We start from the raw sequence: 27,898 nt of genomic DNA on the forward strand, positions 1-27,898 counted from the left end.
CCCGTCCGCCTGCTTAGAGCTCTCCGTCCTCGCCCGCATCGCATCGCCACGCGGCAATCGCAGCCGAAGTGAGCTGAGGCGACGCCACCTTCTTACGAGAGGGCCAAAATAGCCCGCCGCCACGACCCACGGGCCTGGGGCAACATTACCTCAAACACGCTTGTGGAGAAGCCTGTGGCCAAGGAGAATCGACCAATGGTATCAATGTGAGAGAAGAAGAGCGCAAGGCAAGAAGAAAGACAACATGGAGGAAGAAGAAAGGGATCGTGGAAGAAGGAGCAAGGGTAATGATGATGGGAACAAACCCATTGGCGAGTAAGGCAAATGTCCATGCAGAGGGGAATGAGGGCACCTTCGTCCTCAGATGTTAACAACGGCTTCGTCTGTCCCACGTCTTTCCGCGCCCCCTCGTCCCTGCAACAGCGTCTAATGTCGCCCGCCAGCCTGCTGCGCTCCTGCTCCCTCCTCGTGTCGCATCGCCCTCAGCACATCCATCATGGCCTCGTCGGGGAGCAAGCTCGACCGCACCGCAACGGCAGCCGATTCGCCCAGATCAATGTCCACCGCATCCTGGTAGATGGAGAGCTCCTCGCGGCGGGAGTCCCGTCGTGGGAGAGTGGGGCGCTGCAGCGCTTGACCGGCGAGTGAAGCGTCTGCCGTACTCAGTTGCGCTGGAGTCTGTGGGTTTGGGGTGTGTTGAGCATCCGTGGTCGATTCAGCGCTGCCGCCGCCACCACGGGGAAGGAGGCCAGCATTCGTTGCGGCAGAGGCTGCGGCTGCGGCTGAGGCGTCATTTTGCAGCTGCGCGAGCAGCTCATCTGCTGTAAGTCCACCGCCTTCTTCGCTCTGAATTGTGGCGCTGGTGTCGCCAGCCTCGTCGATGTCCTCGAGGCCGGTCGCTGGGTTCGCAGCAGTAACCGCATTGTCAAAAGTCTCTCCCTCGTTGGATCGCTCTCCTGCTACCGCCTCCTCGCCTTCAGCGTCCTCCTCCTGCTCACCCTCCGCCGGCTCAGGATCGAAGATCCACTCGTAGTACTGCACCATGATCTTGACCACGTTCGCCTTCTTACCAATCTGCCCAAACGCCTCTGCAACACTTGTAGCCGAGGGTGGCGGATTGAGCAGGGAAGTACCGAAGATGAGCCCAATGTTGTGCGGCAGCATCTTGTTCTTCTCCCCCTCCTCGACCACGCGCGCGAGGTGCTCGCAAGTGCGACGCAGGAGGTCGAAGTGCGCCTTGGGGAAAGACCAGATGAGGTCGCGCAGAGCGATGAGCCGATCGTCCGAGTTTTCCAGCGCTTCAGCCTCGATGATCGGATTGTAGAAGCTGAACGGAACCACTGGCTCAGGGAGCTCACGGAACCAAAGCTTGATGAGACCACTGATCGCGTGCACATCGGAGAATTCGCCGTGCTGTAGGTCAATGCTCTCAGGCGGGCGACTTCGGAAAGCTTGCTCCATCGCTTCGATCGTGGACTTGGAGCCCGAGATGCGGTAGATGCCCACTTCTTGGAGACCGCGTGACTCGATCTCGTTGAACATGCGCTCCAGGCCGAGAGGGATGGGCCGGCCTTCCCTCTCGACCAGGGTGGGGATGTCCTGACCGAAGAGCGAGGTGAAGTTCGCCGCAGAGGAGGAAGCGTTCTTCGCCATGTACCCTCCGCGCCCGGCACCACCTGCTTGACGACGCGGATCATTGCTGCCGGCCGGACGAGGACCCTCACGTACCGCCTTGTCCATTTGTGCGAGCCAGTCAGCCAGCTCTGCCTGTCCTGACGCCTGCAGGAGGATGCGTTGCCCGTCGAGCGAGGAAACATGGAAGACAAAGGAGCGCTGAGTGTTGTTCCAGACTGTGACATCTGCCCCACCAAGACTGACGACCATTGACGGCTTCTGACTGATCGGGATAGCAGAGACCAGGTCGCTGTAGGGGCGTTGCCCGTAATGGTCGGTAGCACCGCCAGACACCCCGCCAAGGGCTTGCCCTCCGCCACCACCGAGTCGAGCTGCTCCGCGCCAGAGGGAGGTCATACGGCGCGACTTCTTGTCCGAGGGGAAGCCACTACCTCCACCGCCCACGCCAGCTGGTACCATCAGCGTTACAGAGCTGCTAGTTGACGAGCGGCCGATGATCTCCTGTGGTCCCATCGCCGGGGAGCGTGACGCTGTCGTCTTCGCCGCTTCCAATGCAGAGCGCAATGTTTCGAACGCGTGCCTGTCGCGCTGTTGCTTGTCCTGCTGCTCGGACATGAGCTTCTGCAGCGGCCTGAATGCACGCCAAGTCGTGTCGCGAGGTAGAGGGGGCGCGCTGCTGGCCTCGTGGGCAGCATCGTCCTTGAAGGCCCGGCGATCCCAGACGACCCTGCGTAGCTTGGTCTGCATGACCGAAAGTCGGGCACCCGCTAGCTCAGCTGTCTTTGGATCGACGACTGTGCGCGTGTTGCCGTCGCCAGGCTGCTTGCGAAGGGAGAGGCTCGACTCGATGAGGCTGTGCACAATCTGCGAGCGTTCGAAGTCGACGTAGGAGCTGTCGGCCTGCGCGACGGCTGAACGACGCGAGAGGGCTTGTGCGATGGACTTGAGCAGCCAGCCGACGTCAGGAGTCGCGGGAGAGGAGGCGGCCGCCTGGTTGAGGGTAGACAGCGCATCTGGGCGCGGCAGCAAGTCATCGAGCCCCTCGCCCGTCCCACCTCGAGCGTGACAAACGCCCTGCCAGGCCCTGACGAACGTCCTGCTCTCCGAGGACGTCAAGCTTGCGACAATGATGCTCTCAACGAATGAACCGACTGTCAAGTCCTGTATAGGCGCAGCACCGGCGAGAGGCACCGCGTTGGCTGCTGGAGTAGCGGTGGCCTCTTCGGGCATGCGAGCGCGCAGCATTCTTGCTCTGCACAGCCAAATGGCGTCGATGAGCTTCTCGATACGGTTCTGCCTATGCTGGACACCGATGCGCGTCTCGATGATGTGTATGGCGATCCAACCTCGCAGCAAGCTCTGCGCAGCACAAGCGTCTCGCACTGAGGCTGGCATGCGTTCCCCTAGTGATGGGGAGGGGGCCGAGGACGCCTTGCTGCTGCCTTCGCTTGCTCCACCAGGCCTGAGCAATTCCAGCAATTTGTACATCGTCAAGACCTGCGGCTCGTCTGGCCCCGCATCGCGCACGATGTGCCAGCCAAGCGGATCCTGAGCTTGGCGTTCAAGTAGCTCTGCGGAGATCAGTAGATCGCGCTCTGTGATTTTGTCGAAGAATACGCCAGCTACCGACTCGAGGTAGTCGACAAGGGCGACAGGTGAGGCTTGGTCGAAGTCAAAGTCAAGGTCGCGTGCAGAGGGAGCCGCTGAGGATGACGAGGGGTTCGCTTGAGCGCGCTTGGCCATGTCTTGCTTGTAGGCGGCATTCGTCTTGAAGGCGCTGCTGCGAAGAAGGGAGGTGACGTCTTCCAAGCCTGTTACTGCTCGCGAGAAGTCGACGTCATCCACTCTAGCCGCCTTTGTGCTCGCTTGCTGTTGCTTGACAAACGCAACGATAGCATCGTACAGCTCAGGCTCGTCGACAAAGTCCTGCGTAAAGCCTCTGACCCAGAGCTTGAGTACAGCAATGACCCCGTGCCTGACGCGATTTACAAAGTCCCACTCCACTGGCTCCAATGTCGCCCCCGCCGAAGCATCGATGAGGCTCCAGCTGGGAAAGCGGCTGGCGTTTGGACCAGAGGGAAGACCAGCGAACTCGCGCCCCGCATTGACTGCTGCGAGGAAGCGCTTGCGCAGGAAGTCGAAGAGTACGAGTGGGCTGCAGGTGCTGCGGAAAGTGGCCAGGAAGGCGGCGCGATAATTCTGCAGGTCGAGGGAAAGGCGAGAGACCTTGGTCTGCGCGTCCGTTGGGCCTGAAGCGTCGTCGTTGTTGCCGCTGAGGGAGATGGACAGATCCGTCACTCCGAGCACGAGCACGTCTACGAGGCGCTCGAGCGTTCCTGCCTTGACTTGCACTTGAGTCGGCAGTACCGTCTCAATGACAGAGCTCCGCTGCGATGCCGGCAAGCTGGATCGACGCGAGACCTGCGACAGTGGCCTTGTTGCTCGGCTGCCGAAGTCCTGCGAGAAGCGCTTGCTAGTCATAGGCGTCGAAGGAAGCGACATTGGTGGGTCATCGACACTCTTGAGGATCAGCTCGTTGCCGATGCGATGAATCGTCTCCTCTTCCGCTGTAGTGGAGAGACCGCGCGTGCTCCACTCTGATATGAGCCCGAAAGGCAGAGCGCCCGCTCTCGTACCCGGCGAGCTCATAGCTGCCGCTTTGCTCCGCGACAGCGATTGAATTGAGGCTCTCATCAGCGGCGTGCCGCTGAGCGGAGACCTGACGTACTTGCTCCCCGCACCGCTTGGCCCTCGAATGGTAGCATCAAAGTCTCGCGTGACCAAGGATGAGCCCATGGCACGATGGTCGTCACTGGCTGCCGCTGCAACGATTTGGCGTCGATCGAGTAGGTCGAGGTTGGGTAAAGCCTCGGGGAAGACGAGGGGGAGGAGCGTCTTTGCGTTGAGGGAGGCAGGAAGGGGTGGACGCCAGTTACGGTCGATGTTGCCCAGCGAACGTGGCTCGAGGCGCAGCGAGGCGTCGATGTACGATGAGATGCTCTTTGCTGCGGTCCCTGACTGGAAAGAGAGGTGCTGCAGCAATTGCTGAAACTCAACAATTGGACGAGCAACAAAGATGATCGCGTCTGGTGCTACGCGGGACCCTTTGAAGGATTGACCTGCCCATTTGGTGACAGCCTCGTAGAGACGATCGGAACTCTGCGTCAGGGAGGCGATTGGGATGCGCTGCGGTTGTTCTTGCGTGGCGACCGCTGCGCGAATGTCGACCAGCGAGTCGCCCAAGAAAGGAATGCACTGCGGCTTACGCCCATCTTTGCTCTTTGGATTACGCGACGTGACGCTGCTCATCGAGACGGCGGGCTCGACTGGCAAGCTCCCGTCCTCATTCCACTGTAGCTTGGACAACTTCGGCGCCCATGAGCTAGCCAGGAGAGTGCGGTCCCCCTCAGCAACAAGGCGCCAGGTGTGCTCAAGGCGTGAGATGGCACGAGAGCAGAGAGCAGCCATAATTGCAGTCCAGGCTAGAACGTCGCCATAGCTGAGAGAGTAAGAGGCAATGGCGATCCAGTGGCGGAGTAGCGAAGCGCGATGACGGGCGTGCTGGGCGAGGGTTGCCGCATTGTTGCTGTTGCTGTTGCCGCTACTGTCGGAGCCCTCGAGAACCTGCTGGAGGATCAGTGTCGTCAAGTAGTGCGGAGAGCTGCCGCTGAAGCTAAACAAGGCTGCATCTGCAGCAGAAGGCGAGGAGTCTCCGCTCGTCTTGCCCGCGAGAGCAGACATTGTTGGCTCAGGGATAGCGAGCGCTCTCAGCCGATCGGCATGGAAGATCTGAATTTGCGAGGCCACGTCCGCCGGCTCGAATGAGAGCAAATCTGAGGCCGAGAAGTGCCCTTGAGCGAGCGAAGCCAGCTTGGGTCGCGGCGGGTCTGGCGTGTGCTTTGACCAGTCATTGGGTACAGGGCGTGAGACGCCTGCAGGCAGGGAGGAAGAAGACGAGCGCTGCTCCTTGATGGCTGCTGCGACGTCCACGTTGAGGCCTTCGGTACTGCTGACGAGCTGCTCAAGCATCGACATGGTTCGCGGGTCAATCGCATCGGCATATTTGGCGATGAGGACGTCGAAACACCAGCCTGCACGGCCTCGAACTGCGCTGTGTAGGGCTTCAACACCCTCTTCCTCTCCCGAGATCTGAAGGGCGGTGCTGACTTGAGTCGTCAGATACGAGACGAACTCTACGAGGCCATGTCCGTTAGAGAGCGCGGCAAAGAGGGTTGTATGGATCATCGTCGCTGTGTCCTGCGGATCGTCCTGAGCAAGGAGTTGGGTAGCATGAATGATCTCGTGCACAAGAGCTTCAAGGGTACCGCTGTGAATGCGTTGTGCCCAATGCTCTGGACGTTCTCGAGAGGGTACGAGTACCGATTCTGGATGAGCGCCGGGCATGTGCCACGAAGAGGTAGTGGCCGGGGACGACGTCGAAGTAGCAGTGACGCCAGTCGACAGAGCAGGTGGTGGACTGGGTAGCTGCTTCTTTGCCGGCGAGGCGTGAGCACTCCTCGGAGGTGCTGCTGCTGCCGCCAATCCACTCTGCCCGCCACTATTGGATGTCGCGTTGAGCAGATCCATTGTCCCCAGCCCGCTCTGCTTCAGCATATCAGCATCTATCCTTTGTCCGGCGTACGCCTGCGACAGTCCCGCACCGTCGCCTGCTCCACGAACCACAGTGCTTGGAAACAAGCCCTTGACGTCATCAGCAAGATTGTTTGGCGGCTTGTAGAAGACCAGGTTGTGGTCGCGTAGCAAGACCTTGTAAGGCTTCCAGCCCTTTGTGACATCCTTCTCTCGCTCCCTCGTCCCGATGCCGCCCAGCTGTGCGACCGAGAGCGAGAGGTTGGCGTTGCGGTTGAGAAGACCCTGATGAGTGCAGCCAGGGGGCAAAGGTGCCGATGAACCGATACCAGCGACCTCCTTGAGTGAGTCGGCAGAGGATGATGCTCTCTCACGATTGTAGCCCTGGTGTTGTTGCTGCTGTTGATGGATCGACGCGATGCTCCCACTGCTGCTACCACCTCTCAGCTTGTCCATAACGCTCGACGCTCCTGCTGCAACATTTGTGAGGCTGAACGAGCTTGCCAAGCTCGACCCCGTAGCCTTACGTTCTCTCCCGCCACCCTGCCCAGCACCAAAGAATCCGTCGGCCCCGACCATAGGCAGCTTCGAACCCTTGCGCTGATGGCCAACGTGAGCACCAGGAGGCGATGCGTACTCCGGAGTCGGACTCGTCCCGCGCTGGGGTGGCCACTGAGATGAAGCCGAGCTGAAGGGAATTTGCTCCGGCCTGGACCCGCTAGGAGAGATGGCTCTTGCCATCCCCGACCCGCTCGCCGAGGACTGTCGAGACTTGCTGAGCTCATTGGGCCCGATGGTCCCGATGTCTGATGGACGACCCCAGTGTTGCTGCTGATGCGGAACGCCGTGCTCACCCCATGTGCCGCCTGTGCGAGGGCTGGAGCTGTACACGGCGCTGCCACTTACGCCACCTGGTTGAGGTGAGGGGCTGCGGGGCCCCGGACCGGCTGACGTAGCTCCGCCACTGGAAGAGCTCGAGAGGGCTGGGTGATTGAGATCCTCGACGCTGCGTGACATGCCGTTTGTTCCCAGTAGACTGGGCGAGGTCAACAGGCTGGCACCACTCCTCTCGTCTGGGATTGATTGTGGCAGCGTCGGCATGCGAGGAGGTAGCTCTGCATACTGCGAGCGAGGGCTGGCATAATGCAGGTCGCTCTGGCTCTTGCTGTATGCACTCTGACCCCGCCCATAAACGCCAGCAGAACCGCCATATGGCTGCTGCTGCTGCTGTTGAGCGCCCATTCTGCTCGGGTTGGGCAACCTCGCCATCGACGTCTTGCGTTCGCGGGAGAAGAAGCTCTTCTTCGTCGGCGAAGTAGGTCCAAAGCCGAGTGAGGATTGATCTAGCTCGATCGAGGGTTTCGCCGTGACTTGCCTGAAGTCATTGGACGAAGATGATCGGCTAGCGTTGTTGGAGGTCGGCATGGGGTAAGCGCCTGGGTGTTGGAGAGAGATGGACGGCCGCGAGTACATGGCTGAGCCAGCGGCACCATCTTCTTGCAAGCTACCTAGCGATCCAAACGAGTTGGACGAGTTCAAATTCGGCACTTGCTGCTGCTGCTGCTGCTGCTGCTGCTGCTGGCTAGAGCCTGTTATGCTGTTCTTTGCCTTGGAGAAGAAGAGATTGAGTGTCGACTGGCTTCGGCCCATTGGCTGTGAGCCGCTCGAGGCCGACGGTGAGGCTGCATAGCCAGATGGCTGGGGAGGCGGCATTGCCTCAGCAGATGAGCTCGAAGGTAGACGAGGATGGTACGGCTTGGGAGAAGTAGCGGGATATCGGCTGTCACTGTTCGGCTCGGTCAACGTCGACTGTGAAGGATTGAGGAGATGCCGTGATGAGCCGTGATGGCTTTGATAGAAGGGCTGCTGCTGCTGCTGCTGCTGCTGCTGCTGCTGTGTTTGTTGCTGCTGAGGAGGATGCGGCGACGAGTGCATCGGCGATGACGAGGACGATGCCGCTCCATCGTAGCCCTCGACAAGGGGCTGGTCCCTCTTCTTTGCGCGACGAAGCATGGCAGCGAGGCCAGGAGGTGTACACTATCAAGGCTGCAGCGCTAGATTGAGGTGAAGCTTGCCGCAGATGTCTCGTTGCCCAACAGAGGCTTTGAGCGTCTCGACTGTTCTGACGTCGCGCGACGTCAACGCTGAGCGGCGTCTGTGTCGCAACCTCGCGAGGCAAAGAGGGAGGATGAAGAGACACGCCTCGCCGATCTGATGAGATAACGACGACAGAGATCGAAGATAGCGAGATTGCTGTCGAGGTTGCGAGGTCGAGATGAGGCGTCAGCGCGCTTTCTCTGCCTTGCCCTGGGCGTCTTGGAGCGGCAAAGGACGTCGGTCGGTGGGTCCGGCCCTGATGATTGCTTGCTTGCTTGCTTGCTTGCTTGCTTGCTTGCTTGACTCGCTCAATGTACAGGTGAGTTGCAAGCTGAGCCGCTGCTCGATCCTTCGACCCGCAAGTAAGATGCGAAGGGAGCTGTTGGTATGGTCAGAAAGAGAAAGGGACGAAGGAGGCAAGGTTGTCTGCCCTGCTTGAGATTGGTAGGTACACTGGGATGAGCCAGGCTACACGAGTGGCCATTGGACTGAACACGCCCAAGCCCGCCTGCCCGTTTAACTTGGCGCCCACTCCGTCTCTCCCTGCCTGCAGCCACCAACGACGGCGTTGACCCGCCCCGCCGCCGCCGCGGCCCAAGAGCAGGCTCAAGGCTAAGGCGGCCCTCGCATCTCTCTCGTGAGCTCGTCTGTCTCGCGCCTCCTGCAGGCCGGACCACCTTGCCCCGTCCGTCCTTCCGTCCGTCCGCCCACTGCCCTTGCCATCGTGTTGGACTCACTTTGGGCAGCTTTGCGCCCACGGAAAAGAGCAAAAGGCAGACAGAGGGACGGCACTGAGCCAGAGGAGGGAGCGACGCGGGTTAGGCCAGGCTACGACGGGTGAGACGCTACCACGCCTTCGAGAAGCCCATCATTAGCAAGTCAGAGCAAGGTGACGGCGACGACGGCAGCGAGGCAATTTTGCGACGCAACGTGACAGGACAGGACAGGATTATCAATGACAGAATGAAATACATGCAACACGACGCAGACGCTTGATCTGACCTCTCCGTATGAGAGAACCCCTTCTTGAAATCTCGCCGACGGTCGCGGCCAACCCGCTCAGCATCGCTCAAAGATGCGGTAGAGCTCATTGAGGCTAGCTAGCTGCACCAACGCGGCTGGAGGCTGCTGCTCAGCACCTCTCACGACAGGCGGCTTGACGAGCTGTTTTGGCGGCAGGAAGCCTCCACGCTTCGCAGCAAAGTACGGGAACCATAGGTGTGCCACACGATCTTCAGCCGACGCCATGGCGGTAGCAGATGCTTCCTCAGCACCATTATGTTGGGCTCCGGCTACCAAAGCTAGCGGGCCTAAGCGATGAGCTGCTCCTAACTCACGAGCAAAGCCATCAAAGCAACCTTGCTCGTCGTCCCAGTCCACATTTAGTGCCAGCCGAACGAGCAGGGAGGGCAGGTTCTCGGCTGGCAGGGCGTCGCTCTGCCCTGGGATAAGGCAAGGGATGGCGTGAATCGTTGCGCCTGCGACCTCCTCGCCATCTCCGGACGATCGGACGTCCAGCGAAAAGTACTCGCCCAGCATCTCACCGCGCTCAGCTAGATGGTCCGTAATCTTTCTCACCAACTCTGCCCTTCCCATCCCGCCAGTAAGCTCCTCTAATTCCCCCTCTCCCCGCGGTGCCTCTATCTCCACTCCCAATCTCACCAGCTCTTCCAGCCCAAGAGGTGGGTCAAGCCTCGTCCTCTTCACTGAGCCGAATTGCCTCAGGCAAAGCTGGTAGGCCGCCTCCTCTATGAAGTCGTCATGATTGGCGAGGTAGAGTTTAGTGCCGTGCTGAAAGAGGGAAAGGCCTCGATCTAGGTCGACCACACCTACGAAGGTGTGATTCTGGAGGATGTCCGTAAGAGCTCCGTGTCGTTGTTTGTGGATGGCGGAGCGCAGCGAAAGGACAGAGCTGAGGGTGCAAGGTGACTCGTCGACTCTGAAACGTGCCGAGGAGGTGGTTGCGACGGTAGTCTCGTTGCCCTCGTCACCGGCTTCTCCATCGACGCGGATCGGGTCTGACGAGGTAGCATCCTGGCGAACGTTCGGATTCTGCGAGAACATGCTGGGCAGCGTGCGAGTCTTTGCGTCAACTCGTACTTGATATTGGGGATTCTGAGAAGTAGCAGCAGGTGGGCGCATGGATGCTGCTCCCGATGGTCCCGCTTGCGCTGAGGTCGACGATGCACCAGGTTGCGTAGCACCAGGCAGGATGGACTGCGTGAATTGAAAGGTCCTAGTACTATTGGCGCCCGCGAGAGCGTCCTGCGCATAAGTGCAGACCGTCTCGACTATCTCGTCCTCATTAAGGAAATGAACCTCCCTCTTTGTCGGATGAACATTGACGTCCACCTTTGCCGGGTCGATCTCCAGGCTCAAGTAGATCCAAGGATGGCCACCCTTGGGCAGCATAGCCGAATAGAGCGTCTCAAAAGATCGCTTGAGGGCTGAGCAGTCGACGAGGCGGTGATTGATGAAGCACAGGAAGGTTGTACGCTTTGCAGACCAGTTGGCGCCACTGATGTACCCTGCGACTGTGAAGCCAAGCGGAGCGTTGCGTTTGGGTTCGAGGTGGACGAGCTCACGGGCCACCGAAGTGCCGTGTAAGAGGCGAATGGTGTCCATTGTTTGGGTGGCAGAGGAAGAGGGGGTGCTGAGATCTGTGGCATTTGAGCCTGACTTTTTGCACACGAATCCTACACCTCTTGACCCGTAGTGCAGTGCATACTTGGCTGCGATGTCTAGGGCTCGATTGTACTCCTCTGCCGCGCTCTTGAGGGCTCGGCGTCTCTGCGGGACATTGTAGAAGAGGTCTTCTGCGGTGAGGATGGTACCGTCGCTACCAGCGCATGGCTTAGGTTCTGAGGACTGGCCAGGCTTGGGGGGTGCAAGAGCGCCAGAGGTGTAGAAGGCTCTTTAGGAGACACACGGTCAGTCATGAGGACGTCTTATCTGTCACCCCTCTGCTCTCACTCACTTGTAGGCCAATGGATCTTGTTTCGTCTTTGTCACGACGGACATTGATGCCGATACGAAGCTGATGCTCGCGAGCGCCTCTCCTCTAAAGCCAAAGGTAGTCATCGCTGAGAGGTCATCGAAATCGCGCAGCTTCGACGTCGCGAAGCGTTCGCAGAGAAGGGGCAAGTCTCCCGGCCTAATGCCCGACCCATTGTCGCGAATCTGCAGCCATTTGAGGCCACCCTCTTTGAGGGTTATGTGGATAAGGGTCGCTCCTGCGTCGAGGCTGTTCTCAATGAGCTCCTTGAGGGCATTGGCTGGGCGGTGGATGATCTCGCCCGCGGCGATGCGGTTGACGACTGCTTCATCCAGGCGCAAGATAGGTCTGGCGGGGTGTGTGACCACATCTTCCCCTGACCCGTCATCGCCTCCCATCTTGACGATGTTTGCCTGTTACCTATCTGCCTCTCGTCGTGATGCAGGCGGTGGATGGAAAGTCAAGATTTCTTGGATCTCAGGCGCTGCGCCATTTTGGCGCGTGGCTTGTGCGTCGTCTCTTGTCTCCGTCTCCGTCTCCGTCTCAGATGGAGCGCCAGCCACTGCCAGGCGCGAGGAGGCGTAAGGCGGGCGGGCGGCCAAGAACAGCTCGAGACGTGGGCGACGGAGCGGCGAGGCGTTGTGCGGGCGGGCGGGGCCAGAGGGAGAGACGAGACCGACGACGCCCTGTCGAGTAGGACTCAGTCGACAACGACGACCAAGACGAGAGAGTCGATAGAGGCATTGCGGCTGGCCATCTTACACACCTTTACCTTGGTATCCTCCCCACCAACCTTCCTCCTTCAACCCATTCTCATCCTCTTGATCGAGCGCGCGTCGCCTGCGTCGCCTCTCATCTGCAAAGCGACAGCCAGAGCTCGAGGAGATCAGCTCCTCGGCGGCGGTGGTGAGAGCATTACTTGAAGCGGCTCAGCAGCAGCAGCAGCAGCAGCCTCTGCGATCTGGCATCGAGCCCATCTTCATCCTCTTTGATATCTTGGGTCGCTCTCGCTGCCACTGCGTATCGCTGCGATGGCTTCTACGGGTAGCCACCACCACGACAGCCAGCATATAACCAACATGGTTGGCGGAGGGGGAGGAGCCGGGAGTAGCGCACCAGATGCTGCTGCTGCAGGTGCCAGCAGGCAAGCAGGGTCGCCCAGCTACCACGCAGCATCCTATCATCACCGACAGCAACTGCGCTCACCCTTGGCTCCTGGGCCTTCGTCCACCAACGCAGGCGTGGGCTCATTAGGCTTCGATCACCTCTCAGCGACGCCCAATGCCTCCTCCTTTGGCTACGACCATCACCTCTCTGCAGGATCAGGAGCAGCTGGACCGTCCAAAGACTCGCTCGCCCGCTCCCTATCATTAGCCTACGGCTCGTCAGATACGATGCCGCATTCGACAGGGTACCAGCAACATCAGACGCTGTCCCCAGGCGCAGCACCGAGTCCATCATCGCATACGTCGCCCTACTCGCCCATGCATCCCAATCACTTCATGCCCAGCAACACACCGATGGCCTCATCCTCGTACATGGCTCAAGACGCGCCCTCGTCATCATCGCGAAACGCTGTACAAAGGGACAGCTTGCTCCCTACCGTCAACACCCACACCGGCGGCTATCAGTCGTACGCGTCTGGCCCGCGATCTCCCATGAACCCTCACACCGGTGCGAGCGCATCACGGTCTCCGCGCACATCCATGGCGCTGGGAGCGCCCCCGTATCTTTCATACGAGAACAAAGATCACGGTATGGGCTACGCAGCTGGTAGTGGGCAGCAGCAGGGATCGGGACGAGTGAGAGACTTCAGCGTCGAGATTGGCGACCTTGGTGCAGGAAGACTGAGCGGCGATTACGGTGGTCAGATGAGCGCAGGAACGCGGGACTCATTGCCATATTCGTACTCTTCGCAACCGCCGAGAGCACGGACGACATCGACGACTGGGCCAGCGTTTGGAGGCTCTACGGCTGGGCCGCCGCCGATGAGAAGACAAGTCTTGGATGGACAGCAGCAGCAGCAGCAACAGGTCAGCTCTGAGCTGTCGCGGCGAGCATCAACTAGCAGAGCGGTTCCGCCTGCCCCGCCAGTGATCAAGGAGCAAGGGCTGCGTAGAGTGAGGGACGTCAGTGACTTGCGACCAAAGCTGGACCCAGCTCAAGCCGCCCTCTCGAGAAGAGCGGACCCCTCAGGCGGCTTTGTCAGTCCACTCAAGGCGATGACGTCGTACCTTCACCACACCTACCACCTCGTGAACCCTTCCTTCATCTATGAGCTCTCCTTCAATCCAAGAAGAGTGCTCACGAAGCCGAGCAAGCCCATGCATAATCACGGGCACGACAACGAGGACAGCGACTACATACTCTACGTCAATGATTGGCTGGGCAGCGAGGAAGGTAATCGCTACCTGATTCTTGATATTCTTGGACAGGGAACGTTCGGGCAGGTGGTCAAGTGTCAGAACATGAGGACGCATGAGATTGTGGCAGTCAAGGTTATCAAGAATAAGCCGGCATACTACAAGCAGAGTATCATGGAGGTGACAATTCTCGAAAACGTAAGTGGGCGGATGCATGACGGGCTACCAGATAAGAGAACGCCGTTTGACCCGATCCTCCTTCTCGCGCCCGCAGCTCAACGCTAACTGGGATCCCGAAGACAAGCACCACATTCTGCGCCTGCGCGACACATTCATCCACGCGGAGCACCTCTGCCTCGTCTTCGAGCTTCTCTCGTCGAACCTGTACGAGCTCATCAAGCAGAACTCTTTCAAGGGTCTCAGCACTAGCCTCGTGCGGGTCTTCACCACGCAGCTCCTCGACTCGCTGACTGTCCTCAACGAAGCACGGCTAATTCACTGCGACCTCAAGCCGGAGAACATCCTGCTTCGCACCCTCCAAGAGCCCTCGATCAAGCTCGTCGACTTCGGCTCTGCCTGCCACGAGAAGCAGACCGTCTACACATATATCCAGTCGCGCTTCTATCGCTCGCCCGAGGTCCTGCTCGGCCTGCCCTACAACTCGGCGATCGACATGTGGTCCTTAGGCTGCATCGCTGTGGAGCTCTTCCTTGGCCTCCCTCTTTTCCCCGGCACATCAGAGTACAACCAAGTCTGCCGCATTGTCGAGATGCTTGGTCTGCCTCCAGCCTTCATGCTGGAGCAAGGCAAGCAGACTACTGACTTCTTCAACGTCTTCACCGACGAGTACGGCCGCAAGACCTACCGCCTCAAGTCTCGAGAGCAATACATGAAGGAGCATAACCCGAACGAAGTGCCGAGCAAGAAGTACTTTGTCGCCACGACGCTGCCAGAGATTGTGAAGACATACCCCCTCTCACGCAAGAGCGGCAAGCCAGCAGACGCGCAAAAGGAGATGGCGAATCGCGCTTCCTTTGTAGACTTCGTGAGTGGCCTACTCAACATGGATCCTCACGAGCGTTGGACTCCGCAGCAGGCGAAGTTGCATCCCTTCATTACGGGGGAGAAGTTCGTCAAGCCCTTCAAGCCGCCACGTCTATCCCCGCAGGTGGGCGTCAGTCGGTCAAAGAGCGACGCAGGAAATGCGAACAAGCATCAGTTCGGCGGCCTCCAGACCACTGCGAGCTCAAGTCGGCAGTCAGGTCCGAGAGCCTACCACGATGCAGCGGCGTATAATCAACACCTCGCACAACAGCAGGCTTACAACTCTGCGGCGGCACGGCAAGGTCAGGCAGCTATGGCTGTCAGCCACAATCCGTACGCAGCGCCCGGGACGACGGTGCAAGACCAAGCCAAAGCAGCCCATGCCGCTGCTGCGGCCAACGCGGCAGCTCAGGCCCAAGCCCAGGCACAAGCTCAACACGCTCAAGCTCACGCGGCAGCGCAAGCCCAGATCCAGGCGCAGCTGCAGGCTCAGCAGGCTGCCCAGGCTCATGCGGCTATGAGTGGATATGGTGGACCTCTACCTGGGCTGACGGGGAGCGCTGGTGCAGCGGCCGGGGCGAGGGGAGGCAGGCCGCGAAGCAATACGCAGAGCATCTCTGGCGCTACAGCAGCCGCAGCTATGGCTCAGGCTCAGGCGGCTGCCAACAAGGCCAACCTCGGCATCGGGTCCCCGCCAGGTCCCGGTGGCTTGATGACTGCATCCGCCATGTCCATGTCCCCTTCCGGCCGGGAAGAGTGGGAACGTCGTCAGGCATCCTCGTCTTCTCAGCAGTTTGACCTTCTCGAGGCAGGCGGAGGCGGAGCTGGAGGTCAATGGGGTCAGGGTGGAGGAAATCGATGGATGTCGCCCCCTCAGCAACAAGGCTCACGTTCCCCATACGCCTCGCCGCGTCAGACGTCATCAACACCTGCGAGGCAGTACCACTCGCCAAGTGGGCAGCCTTCTTCCTCCTCGTCGGGTGGAGGCGCAGGCAGTGGCTTCTCAGTAGTCGTAGAGCCGCACCACCATCAGCAGCAAGGCAGCGGCGGCTCCACCGGGCACGGCGCATCCTCGCAGCTCCCCAATCCGCATGATGCTCCACGCGCACCTTCCTCCTCTCTCGCGCCGCAGCAGCAGCAGCAGCAGCAGCAGCAACAGCGATACATGTCCACCTCCCCCTCCGGCGGTAGCGGCGGCCTACCACCATTCGACGCATTCGCCGACTCATTGACCTTAGGCATGGGTCAGCCAAGCATCGCGCAGCTCATGCCTGCATTGAAACCGCAGCAGTACCACGCTCAGCAGTCGCACCACTTCGGTGGACAGGGGCAGGGAAGCGGGTTGCTGCCTTCACATCAAGGTGGCGGTGGAGGTGGTGGGCAGAGACATTCGATGATCCTTCCAACTACCTCGCAGGGCTCTGCAAGGATGAGCCCTTACCTTCAGCAGCAGCAGCAGCAGCATGGGCAGCAGCAGCAGCAGAGTCCTTTGATACCTGGCGGCTTCCCCTCGTCGAGCGGTGCGGGTGGAAGGGGGACTACTTCGCCGTATCCTGAAGGTCAGAGCAGGAGGTACTCGCATCAGCAAGGCTTCCAATGAGAAGATCAGCGGCTGGTGGCGGATTGAGGGCTGGCGATGCGGTAGCTCTCGCGATGTGATGATCAAGAGGTCGGTAGAGAAGCGAAAGAGTGCAAAGCAGCAGAGGAGCAGTCACGTTGCCTCGCAGGATATCTCGTCTCGTTCTTCCTCATCTCCTCCTCTTCCAGCCTAGCATCCTTGTACATGGATCACCTCGAGGTATGACCACGACGTTGACGTTGACGATGACCAGCAGCAATGCAGAATGACCATTTATGCCTTGGACCGTACTGCAAAACTGGTCTGGAGACGTGCGTGAGTTCATCTCTTGCTTCGCATTGGCCCTCTACGGTACGAGCATCATCGCTGAGCCGCTTCACTCAATCATAGGAAGACGACATGGAATTGAGAGTGACGACTGAAGAAGCATTGACGAAGGAAAAAGTCAAGGTCGCCCACACTTCCCTACCGATGGGGCGAAGGAGGCGCAGCAAGACATCGAGATCTCGCGCTTTTGTCCTCCATCTCCCTCGCGATTTCCCTTGCGAGGCATATCGAGGCTAGGAGGAGAAAGGTAGGGCGCGAGGAAGAAGAAGGGGTGTAGCCTCGCCTGCGAGGTGCTCCGAAGAAGAGGAGTGGAAGTTCCTTCTACCTCTTTTGGTTCTTGAAGCGGACTGGGTTGATGAGGATGACAGAAGTGAGGCGACGTGCGTGTATAGGCGGTGATGCGCCATTGGTACCGAGAAAGGGAAGGCGCCTTCATGTGATGACGATTGGCATCGTCGTAAGAGGCAGCGGCTGTGCCTTACCCGCAGGCTAAAATTCAGCATGAGGCCAGAGATGGTCGAAGAAGCCCCTTCCGGAAGCTCGTCCCGCATCGAGCTCATCACCGCCGAATTTCGCAAACTTCGTGTCGCGCTTCTCGTTGCGGCCGTCATCATTTACGCGAGCGTCGACCTCATTGTCCTGCTCATTATCACGGGGCAAGGAAGGGCGATGGTGCGTGTGAAAGTGGCCGTACGCCTTTGCATGGTTGACGTGTGGATGCGAGTGGGACTTGGCGTGGCCGTGGTGATAAGCAGCAGGCGCAGCTGCCTTGAATTGGTGAGAGGACGAGGAGGAGGAGACAATCTTGTGCCCGTGGGTCTTGGCCTTGCCGGCAACGAAGCTGTGCTGATTCTCCGTGCTCTCGCTCGAGACTGGGCTGCCCGACGACAAGGAGACCTTGACTTTGCTGCCACTGCCACTGCCACTGCCGTGGTCGGTGTCGCCGGAAGTCGAAGGATTGCTCGAGGTGGACGAGGAGCTCGAGGTCGTCGACTCTGGGCTGTTGGACTGGGGTCCACCCGTCTGACCTGCAGGCGCAAAGAAGACGAAGCTCTCAAAGTCGAAGTGCCCTCCGCCATTCTCCAGCAACTCCTTCGTAGCCGCCCCCGTATTGTGGTACGCAGGACAGCTCATGCCCGTCTTCTTGTTGCAGCTGTCCTTGGCCCAATAGAACTCGGGCAGCCCAGCGCACTGGTCGAGCATCATGACGATGACGTGCTCAGTGTCGAGCTGTTTGGAGTCGGTGCAGGCACGGAAGGGAGGTAGCGAGAGGGTGGCTTTGCCAAAAGAGCCTGTGTTGATCGACGTTTGGGAGGCCACATCTTGCAGCACAGTTGGTGCCTCGGCTTTGGTCCAGAACCTGCAACGTGAGAAGGAGAGGTGTTGGGTGTCAGTGGATAGAGAGGGTGATGGCCAATCGTGGGCGCCGCATTGCTCACCAAGCGTTGACGGCTGCCTGGCTGCGCTCAACTGCGATGATCGTCGGTTGCTTGTTCATCATCTCCGGGATGCTCGCCGCGTTCGGATTGCCGCTGTGGTCCATGTAGATTCCGCAACCACGTCGCCCACTGACGCCGATGCGCTTGGTACACGTAGTCATGAGCGCATCGCCGTCAACGAGGCTGCTGACCTCCTCCTCGGACTTGGTGCACACACCTTGCGAGTGAAGCACAATGGCATTGGGGCGGTTGTAGCCATTAGCATACTCGAAGATGTCAATCTCGCTGCGCCACTTGGCACCCTCGTCGGACGATTGGGTGAAGATGGACGACCAAACAGAGCAACCGACGGGGACCTTGTTGATCGAGAAGATGTAGACTCCGTCCTTGTACCAGTTCTTGGATTTGAAGCGCAGTGAGTTGCGCTTGAAGGCGCGACGATGGAGCTCGCCTTCGTTGTTGGTAGCATTTGAGGAGAGGGAGCGCTTGCCAGAGCTTGAGCTTTGGCCTACGTCAAAGCCCCATCGGAAGCCCCTGTCAGCATACGACAGACGATGAGAAGATGCGGTCAGCTTGATGATGAGCATGCGTGTCAGTGTTGCCATACTCACTTGCCGCCAGTGCCAGCTCCGATCATGCCCAATTGCTTGGCCTGCTCTTCATCGACAAAGTTGACGTACTGGTGGTAGGCATTCTGCTGCGTGTCAAAATTGAACTCGGCCAGCCACTCCTCGGGCGTGGTGAGAGCAATGCGCTTGGTGTAGCTGGCCGGCTTGGCATCGTAGCGGTCGTTGCTGACGGGAAGGTAGCTGTCTGCCTTGACGACGGGCATAGTGGTGAGGGCTGTCCACGAGACCGCCAGGGCCACGAGGAGGGGCAGCGAGAGCGTCATGCGAGATGATGTGAGTGCAAGCATTCTGAATTGTGGCAGATGAGTGTGCGTGTCTTCGCGTGCGTGTGGCGTGTGGTCGAAGCGTCAAGGACCGTGTGGTTGGGAAGATTGAGTGTGGTGGTGGCGCTGCGGGCGCGACGTCCAAATGGCTCGAGCGTACGAGGCTAGGGAGGTGAAGGGGCCGGGTAGGGTCGAGGAAGGCAGGCAAAGGGGAGGAAAGATGGGTGCGATGGGGAGAATGCAAGATGCACAGCAAGCGGGTCATCGAGTGAGTTACGAGCGAGATTAGCTGGCGAGTGCGAGCGATGATGAGCGGCTGGCTACTGCACCCGGCCGAGGGCGCACCACCGCCCCGTCGGCTCAGCTCAGCGCATCATTCATCCAGCGGTGCCTGCTGCTTGGCAATACCAGCTGGAGAGATTGCTTTGCGCCGCCCCGCCAATCATTCATTCACTTCTCGACCGTCGTTGTCTTGGTCGACACCAGAGGGGCAGCAGGGCTGTCGCAATGCTTCCGGAGGCCTCGCCGCCTTGCTTTGATCCCGCCTTTACTACCTACTCCGATGAGATGCCCTGGTTGGCATGCCATAGCCAAGCGTGCGCTTCAACCCTTTACAGCCGCCTGCGCCGTTCTATCCTTCTTCTCACCATCACTTTGCTGCCGTCTGTGAGGCGTCAAGCGGACGACGCTCCAGCAACCTCGGGGCGTTGTCCAGGACCATGAAAGCCAGCCATGACCTTCTCTTTGCGGGGCGCCATTCAGCCAGCTGCGCCTTTGTGAGTGTGAAGCCGCATCGTCATCGTCCTCACGATCGCCGTGGCGTTGCTTGGTCTGCGGATCTCACGAGAAGCGGACCGTTGGGCGGCGGCGGTCCGCCTCGCATCGTCATTCTCGGCGAGGAGGCCGAACCGCCGCCTGCCTGCCATGTGGCTTCAAACGCGTAGGCCCGTGCCGCGCTTGCTCCCTTTCCTTTCTGTGCGTCATTCGACTGGGACTCGCGTCGATGTGGACGCAGGAAGCCCCTGAGCGGCCCTTCATCCGCGATCGCGTCGACGGTCCCGCCCGTCAAACGATTCAGAGGCCATGGATCGTTGTGATGTGACAGGCAGGAGGGACAGGGGTGCAAGCATAGCCAGACAGGGTTCCGCAATTGGCAAGGCGAAGGCGAGGGGCGAGTACGTCGATCTGAAGCGACTTTCAAGCCTTGCGACGGCTGAGTAGATGGAAGGAGAATTGCACCGCTCGCCCGTCACCCTGTGGTCCACGTCTTGACTTGACTCTCTTCACTATCATCATTGACTCCTTGACGTGGTACCAGCATCCGTGACATCAGCGGACGACTCTTCCTTGACGACTTGCGGCTATCACGACAGCACCACCGAGGGGACTCACGAGCAACCCTAGAAGGAACGACGAGCCGCTACCAGTGACAAGGCCTGGATGGTGAGTACCGCGCTAGCTAGCAAACCAACATCGTTCTCGTGATCATCGAAAGCTGAAACAGCCCCATCCTCTACCCTCTCGCAGCCCAACATCTCGATCCCTGCGAGGGCAAAGTCGCCCATCCAGATGCTGCGTCAAAAGTCCAACGCCAACCTGGACGTCTCGCCCAAGTCACCGGTGCCGCAGACTCGACTTCATACCATCGGCACCCCCTCGAGGAGGCTATCCGACGCCTCCGCAGCCAACACGCTGCGACCCAGTCCCACTCACCAACCCACACCTTTCATCATCCCCGGCCCCTCTCCCTCCCTCACCTTGGCCACGGGCGATGAGCTCGCCCAGCAATACGAGCTCGTCGAGCGCCTCGGCACAGGCTCTTTTGGCACTGTGTACAAGGCCGTGCACAAAGAGTCGAAGCAGATTGTCGCCATCAAGCAAATTGACCTGGAGGACTCAGACGATGACATTAGCGAGATCCAGATGGAGATTGCCCACCTCGCCGGATGTGATAGCGATTACGTGACGCGTTACTACGGCTCATTCGTGAAGGGACATAAGCTCTGGATCGTTCAGGAGTATCTCGCTGGCGGGTCTTGCCTCGACTTGCTCAAGGCTGGCCCTTTCTCTGAGGCACACGTAGCGACGGTGTGCCGCGAGCTACTGCTCGGCCTTGATTACCTGCACAGCGAAGGCAAAATTCACCGCGACATCAAGGCGGCGAATGTTCTCCTCTCTGCCACGGGCAAGGTCAAGTTAGCAGACTTTGGCGTCGCAGCTCAGCTGTCGAGCAACCAGTCGAGGCGCAACACCTTCGTCGGCACTCCATTCTGGATGGCGCCGGAGGTCATTCGCCAAGCAGGGTATGATGCCAAAGCCGACGTGTGGTCGCTCGGCATCACGGCAATCGAGATGGCCAAGGGGGAGCCACCCCTTGCTGACTACCATCCGATGCGTGTGCTTTTCCTCATTCCCAAGGCCAAAGCGCCCACTCTGGAAGGCTCTCATTTCACGCGCGACTTCAAGGACTTCGTAGCTTTGTGCCTCATCAAGGACCCAAAGCAGCGTCCCACTGTACGGGAGCTTCTGCAACATCGTTTCATCAAGACGGCAAGGCGCACTCACTGCCTGACGGAGCTGATCGAGCGGCATGCTGAGTACAAGAGCAAAGGCGCCAAGCGTGGCGGAGCTATCGTCAAGGATCATCTCCATGCGCTGCAGCCTTCCGAGTCTACTTTTGGCAACGGTGGGACCATGATGTCTGAGTGGCAGTTCGATACCATGGCTAGCGCTCGCTTCGATGACGAGTTCGACGACGCCTTCGATGAGGACCTCGATGGCGAGGAGGAAGAGGAGACCTACCGGCAGTGGGGCACGACTACTGCCCCTCGCCAGGGCTACTCTACTATCAAGGGCGGCCAGCGCGGCAACGAGGCACTGAACCAAGCATTCGAGTCGACCATCCGTCTCGGCGGAGAGCCGAACAACCGTAGAGCAAGCATCCTCGTGGGCTCCGAGGGTGAGCAAGACCACACCGAGGTCGAGGACCAAGATGAGGACGAGGAGAGCCTCGCCCAGCGCAACGCCTTCGAGCGATCCAACTCCTCCCACTCATCAGACACGTGCGACTCCTCTGCGGGACCCTCGACACCACCTTCCACCTCGCCAGCAACCACGGCCCTCCCAGCCGCAATCGTAGCCGCGGGCGTCCTCCCCGCCCGTATCCTGAGTGGAGCGCCACGCTCCCCGATCTCAGGCAAAGTGCCGCTCCGGGCCCCTTCCACTACCAGCCTCTCAGCTACCGCTACCGGCGCGGCGGCGATCTCTGCGCCTCCCAGGTCCGGAAACAACACGCCTGCCGGGATGAGGAGTAGGAGTAACAGCTCGCAGAGGCAGGACACTGTCAGACCGGCGAAGCAGAGGGATGGGCTTGGATTGGGATTGGGCAGTGCTTCCAGCAGTAATGGAGCTGCACCTGGTTCCTCCTCAGCGCGAAGAGGCTCAACCGCTTCAAGCGGTCGCGCAGCCACTCTTCTCCCTCCTCTTCCGTCGTCTCCATCAGGTTCTCCCAACCCGGCCTCGGCCCACACGAACTCGGAGCCCCTACCCAGTCGCGACGCGGCCGCTGGTCTCTCCCTGATTCGCGACGTCCTCCTCCCCACTCTCGCTCTACACCACTCATCCCCGCACACCACACCACCCGAAGCGGCCGCCCTCGCCGACCTAGCCTCCAGCTTCGAGCGCCTCGCCGATGCGAACGCGGAGCGGGCTTACCACGTTGTCGTGGATCTATTGCTGGGGATGAGTGGGCATGAGAATGCAAGGGAAAACTTGGGCAGGACGATTAGGAGGAAGATCAGGAGGGTTGCTACGAGTAGCATGGGCGCGGAGGAAGATGGGGAAACGAAGCGTGGTGGGAATGGACTGCCCATGAGCCCTGAGAGATCTTCATCAGCCCCTCCGACGTCGAACCCCTCCACGCCAAACTCGACCGTGGCAGCAGCATCCTCCTCATCATCGAACTGGTCTCCGATCGCCGACCTTTTCCTTCAGGGAAGATGGGGCGAGGCGTTGAGGAAGAGTGTGTGGGGGTGGTGAGGGGCGCAGCATATGGACATTTAGACATTGACGACACTTGACGACCCGGACGAACATGAGACGACCACGAGACGATTGAACACCGTAGAGTCGGGACCGTAATCCCTTTCAGCATTTCTCCTCACCCGCTTTCCTTTCCTCGCGCGCCTTCTTGCATTGTATTTTCGACCCTCCTCATTCTTCTCTCAATCGAAGGCAATGCCACTTCTTATTTTATCTTGGAACACGAGCAAAGCACTTCATATCGGCTTGTACACCTCTCCACCGCTCACCTACGAATCAGCCAACAACCTCTCCAGCGCCTTCTCGACCCTATAGTTGCTCTTCTCGAGTGCAGCGATCACCTTGTTGCGCGGGAAGCCCATGCCTGCCAACTGGCGTACAGCGGGGGCATCGTCTGGGAGGGCGGCTGTTGGCTCGCTACCTCCTGTTCCTCCTGATGAAGACTTGGGAGCGACACCGGGTGGTGGACCTGGTGGAGGAGCGAATGGGCCGGTGGCGCCGCCTGTCGCGCTTCGCGCTGGGACTGGCGGAGGGGCGCTGCTCGAGGGGGCATTGCTTGCGGTGGCAGGGGTAGTCGAAGCGAAGGCTGGTGCTGCTGATGAGCTTGCGCCAGCTGCTCCATCCTCTGAAGGAGCGAAAGCGTCCTCAAACGAGCTGAACGCCGAGCTTGGGTCCGAAGTGGACTTGCTGCCCGTTGCTCCAGCACCGCCCGTCGTAGACGTAGCCGCAGGGCCAAAGGCGTCATCGAAGCCTGCAAAGGCGTTGTTGTCGGCAGGCGCGGTACTGGCGCCAGGGAAGGCCGAGGATGCGGTATTGGACGCGCCGCCACTAGCCTTGTTGTTGTCGAAGGAAGGCACAAAGTCAAAGTCGGCGTCATCGAATGCATCCTCGAATCCTTCGTCACGACTGAGCGAGCCGGCCGTGGCTGTCTTGGTCGTAGCCTCCGTGCCTGCGCTTGCTGTTGAGGCGTTGGTGGTATTGGCAGAGCCGAAGTCAGCAAATGAGGATTCAAAGTCGTCGAAGGACGGTTGCTGTTGAGCAGGCGCAGTAGCTGCTGCGGGTGCAGAAGGAGCGGACGACTGGGCAGATCCAAGCGTCCCGCTCCTCACAGGCGCAGGAGGAGGCGCTCGTCGAGTCTTGGTGCTATTCGCTGGGCTCAACTGCGCTGTCCCTGCATCGTCCGCGGCAGGAGGCATGCTGGCTACGGTCGGCGGAGGAACGACCGCAGGAGCTGGTGCGACGGGAGCAGCAGCAAAGTCGTCGTCGAATCCGCTCATTCCCGCTGCTCCAGCGGTGCCAGAGCCAAAGGCGCCAGGCATGGCCGGTGTGACGCTGCGCTCCTCCTGGGCGGTAGCGGCGGGGATGCCGCTCGTCGCGCCTGAAGTAGTATGGCCGGCACTGTCCGCCGCGTCCACAAAGGCTGCATCCGTCGTTCCTGTGTTTTGGCTGCTGAGGAATTCGTTGCCGCCCAGACTGGTGGCGGAGGACGTTGAGGGAGGCATCAGGCCACCGCCAAGGGCTGCAGCACCAGCACCTCCCGCAACGGCGGCACCAGCACCAGCACCAGCAGCGAGAGGAAGGGAAGAGTTGTTGGCGCTGTCGTCATCGTCGAGCTCGGGGAAGCGCTCGCTGGCTCCAGCAGTCGTTGTTGCGGGTGGCAGCTGCTCTTCTCCTCCACTCGAGATCGTGTTAGGCTCGCTGGAAGCAGCGGTGCCGCGGGCACCACCGTGCTTGTACCCATCCAAGTCTTCTGGTCCCTCGTCATCCTCGCCATCAGACGAAGATGAGTAGCCCGCTTCGTCCTCAGCGTCAGCACCGCGGATGGGCTCCTTGCCCTTGCCCTTGGACGAGGTCATCGTGTCTCCTGTGTCGGCGACGTCAGCATCCGTCGCTACCTCGTCTGCGGTCGGTGCAGGGGCGGCAGGCTCGGCGGTTGCCATAGCGGTGGGCGCATCGACGGCTGTCTGTTCGCCAGATGCCAAGCCGCGGTCTGACTGAGCTCCAGCTGCTGGTTCTCCGCCCGAAAGATCATCGTCGAACGAGCCAAAGGCGTCATCGAAGGATGCACCAGGTGCTGCTCCTCCTACGTTCGATGCTGGAGGTGCCTGCTGCTGTTGGCCAGAGGAGGGAGCAAAGTCGTCACCAAAGGCATCGTCGAACGTGTGGGCCCGAGAGGCTGGCGGCTGCTGCTGGCTTGCCGTCGCGCCGGTGTTCATGCCGAACGGATCGTCCTCGTCATCCTGATTATTCGTGGCTCCCTTCTTGTCGCTCGGCTCGGCCAGATGCATAGCTCCGACCCCAGCTGTGGCTGCTGCGGCTCCAGCGGCGAGACCGCCAGCAATGGCTCCGCCGTGACCGCCACTGCCTGCTTCTCTGTCGGTGCCGCCACTGTTGAATCGGTCGAAAGGATTGAGGGACTGTGTGCTTCCCGCCGGGCTAGCCACGGGTTCTGTAGCGCCGGGCACGCTCAGTCCACCAGCCATAGTAGGTGGCTCACGGCTCTGCTGTTGCGGCTCCTCGGCATCTTGCACTGGCGCCTCGCTCAACTCCTTGTGCTCGCCCTTGACCTTCTCATGCTCCCCCTCTGCGGTGCTCAATTGCTTCTTCGCAATGGCAACCATTCCTTTTTGCTGTCTTCCCTCTTTTCTCAGCTTTTCTACCTCAGCCTTGAGCGTGCTGAGCTCCCCCTGCACCTCCGCCATGCGCTTCTTGGCCACGCGCACCTCCTCGCGGTCATGCATTACCTGCTGCTCAACCTCGTCCTTCTCCGCCTTCAAGCGGGAGAGGGTCGATTCCTCGCTAATCAGCTCGTCACGTAGTGTCTTAAGCTCAGCAGCCTGCTTGTCACGGCGAGCCTCGAGATCCTTGACAAGGCGAGACTCCGTCTCGTGCGTGGAGCGCACAGTCGCAAGGCGGGACTCGATTTCGGCGAGGGTACTTGCGTTCTGCGCCACGCCAGTCTCAAGGGTGGAGCGCTTCGATTGGAGGTCGTCGACTGCCTTCTGAGTACTATTGAGCTGCAGTGACTTGTTGCCGTACTCTGCGCTCTGATTTGTGGGAACGGCGCGTGAGGACCCTCCAGCGGCGGGCGTGGGGGCGGGCTTGGGGGAGGTGACACCCGCTGCGGCTTGCGTGGAGGCCCCCTTCGCAGCTGGCTGTGCATCGCTGTCGCCGCTGGTGAAGAAGTCATCGTCGAAGGGAGAAGACTTGGCGGCTGCGCCGGGGGCGGCCGCGGATACACCATGGGCGATGGGTGCGCCGGCGACGGGAGCAGCAAAGGCGGTCGCGGTTGATACGGGCAGATCGGAGGGATCATCGTCCATGAGTGAGAAGAGGTCCTTTTGGGTGTCCGTCTGCTGCGGGTCGACAGCCTGGGGCAACTTCGTACCGCGCAAAGAGGGCGGGACCAGGTTGGCAGGAAGCTCCTGCGGCACTTCACCCCCTGTCAAGGCCGCATTGATCAGATGCATGGCCACGGCGAACTCCTCCCGCGACAGCGAGCCAGACTGAGTGACGTCCGAGAGGTCCCAGATGTTGGCAAGGACCGTCTCGCTGAGCTTGCTTTGCATGAAGAAGGGGACGACGAGGTTGCCTGGCAGCTCGCCTCGGCGATCCGTGTCGAGACCATCGAAGAATTGGTCTGCTTTCGCCTTGTCCGTGGGCGTGACTGCCCACTGTGAGGCTGCTGGGTTGGGGCCTGCAGGGGAAAAGGGGGCGCCTAGACCGCCGGTACGTTGAGCTGCAATGAAAGAGGCGTTGCCGGCGCTGCCTGTGGGTGTTGGAGACATTGGAGCGACGCCCCACATCTGTTGAGGTGCGGCTGAGGCTGATCCGCCCGTCTGCTGAGCGCGCAGGGGACTGCCTGGCGTCACTGAGCCAGTGCCTGCAGCAGCGTCGTATAGTCCTGGAGGCAAGACGGCGGGGACGTTCTGAATGGCTCCACTCATCGTTGCCTGGATGAAGTGCATGCCAATGATGAAGTCGGCGAGGTCGAGGGAGCCGCGAGACTTTGTGTCCGCGAGGTTCCAGATAGCCCCGAGCTTGTCGAAAGGGAGGCGAGACTTGACGAAGATCTCTTTGGCCTTTTCGCCGTCGAGCATGCCGCCCGAGGGGCCAGCGCTGGCGAAGATGCGCGTGTAGCGCGACTGTGAGTGAGGGCCAGACGGATGCAAGATCAGCGACTGATAGCATTATAGGCACAGTGCTCCGCACTACTCACTCGATCTTCTGGCCGAATCTGGATTGCAGGCTGAGGGGGAAGGCTGCCAGTGCGCTGCGGGCTCATCGGGGACGCGCCAGCGGGAAGGTTGGGCAGCTGGATGCCCTCCAGGACAGGCGGTGGACCTGGACGCTGAATCATGGCTTCATCTGGCGTCTCACCACGCTGGGCATGGCCGATGAGGCGCAATGCAACGCTGAATGTTGGGGCAGTAAGAAATCCATTGTTGGCCTGATGCGAGCGCGAAGGTGAGGACATGGTGATGAGTCCGCCGCTATGCACCGATTGTATGCTGCGCAGCGCTATGACGCGCAGCTTACTCACCGAATCGGCAATAGTCCAGATCTGGCCCAACGTAGGCGGAGGTAGCTTCGACTTGGCAAAGAAGGGGACGGCAGCCTGACCCTGAATGATTCCCGAGTTGGAAGGGTCGGCGAGGGAGAAGTAGTGGGCGAATGCGAGTCGCTCCGCAGGGCTGAGCTGGAGGTTGGGGGCTAGCGTGGGATGTGGGGCGTAGGGCGGAGGGCAACGATGATGAGAGTCAGTTGTGAGAGCTCAGCGATATGATCTGACCGCGCTCTGCGGTAGTCTCACCTCCTCCTGCTCCTGCTTGCTGCTGGCTCATGGCGGTCGCGAGCGAGTGGGGGTGTTGGTGATGCGGAGTGAAGCTGTGTCTC

General features: G+C 60.2%; 7 protein-coding genes across 7 annotated transcripts; 3 read left to right on the forward strand and 4 right to left on the reverse strand.

The window, feature by feature from the left end:
• Positions 1-58: 58 nt before the first annotated feature.
• BDZ90DRAFT_157764 (hypothetical protein) lies at positions 59-8,434 on the reverse strand. Its single transcript, XM_025503589.1, has one exon. It carries the CDS (start codon positions 8,236-8,238, stop codon positions 427-429), a length of 7,812 nt encoding a protein of 2,603 aa, XP_025362564.1. The 5' UTR covers positions 8,239-8,434; the 3' UTR covers positions 59-426.
• On the forward strand, positions 8,370-8,799 carry BDZ90DRAFT_157761 (hypothetical protein). The gene has a single exon (XM_025503588.1). The coding sequence runs from the start codon at positions 8,501-8,503 to the stop codon at positions 8,759-8,761; it is 261 nt and encodes an 86-aa protein (XP_025362565.1). The 5' UTR covers positions 8,370-8,500; the 3' UTR covers positions 8,762-8,799.
• A 422-nt stretch (positions 8,800-9,221) lies between these two features.
• On the reverse strand, positions 9,222-11,784 carry BDZ90DRAFT_231733 (DNA mismatch repair protein MutL). The gene is made up of 2 exons (XM_025505975.1): positions 11,300-11,784; positions 9,222-11,236 (listed from the first exon to the last, which is right to left on the reverse strand). The coding sequence occupies exons 1-2, from the start codon at positions 11,713-11,715 to the stop codon at positions 9,382-9,384; spliced, it is 2,271 nt and encodes a 756-aa protein (XP_025362566.1). The 5' UTR covers positions 11,716-11,784; the 3' UTR covers positions 9,222-9,381.
• Positions 11,785-12,034: 250 nt separating this feature from the next.
• On the forward strand, positions 12,035-16,772 carry BDZ90DRAFT_274355 (hypothetical protein). The gene is made up of 2 exons (XM_025508835.1): positions 12,035-13,878; positions 13,955-16,772. The coding sequence occupies exons 1-2, from the start codon at positions 12,349-12,351 to the stop codon at positions 16,322-16,324; spliced, it is 3,900 nt and encodes a 1,299-aa protein (XP_025362567.1). The 5' UTR covers positions 12,035-12,348; the 3' UTR covers positions 16,325-16,772.
• A 347-nt stretch (positions 16,773-17,119) lies between these two features.
• BDZ90DRAFT_259790 (hypothetical protein) lies at positions 17,120-18,901 on the reverse strand (the record flags this gene model as incomplete). Its single annotated transcript, XM_025508191.1, has 3 exons — positions 17,120-17,990; positions 18,070-18,603; positions 18,681-18,901. 3 exons carry the CDS (start codon positions 18,899-18,901, stop codon positions 17,120-17,122), a joined length of 1,626 nt encoding a protein of 541 aa, XP_025362568.1.
• A 1,629-nt stretch (positions 18,902-20,530) lies between these two features.
• Positions 20,531-21,571, forward strand: BDZ90DRAFT_219564 (Pkinase-domain-containing protein; the record flags this gene model as incomplete). Its single annotated transcript, XM_025504405.1, has 1 exon — positions 20,531-21,571. A coding segment is annotated over one exon (1,041 nt), but the record flags the coding sequence as incomplete, so codon positions are not given.
• Positions 21,572-23,271: 1,700 nt separating this feature from the next.
• On the reverse strand, positions 23,272-27,846 carry BDZ90DRAFT_226762 (hypothetical protein; the record flags this gene model as incomplete). Its single annotated transcript, XM_025504722.1, has 4 exons — positions 23,272-27,147; positions 27,222-27,452; positions 27,546-27,715; positions 27,816-27,846. 4 exons carry the CDS (start codon positions 27,844-27,846, stop codon positions 23,272-23,274), a joined length of 4,308 nt encoding a protein of 1,435 aa, XP_025362570.1.
• Positions 27,847-27,898: the final 52 nt, after the last annotated feature.

The sequence above is a fragment of the Jaminaea rosea genome, assembly GCF_003144245.1.
Source record: "Jaminaea rosea strain MCA 5214 unplaced genomic scaffold BDZ90scaffold_5, whole genome shotgun sequence".
Taxonomy (NCBI): Eukaryota; Fungi; Basidiomycota; class Exobasidiomycetes; order Microstromatales; genus Jaminaea; species Jaminaea rosea.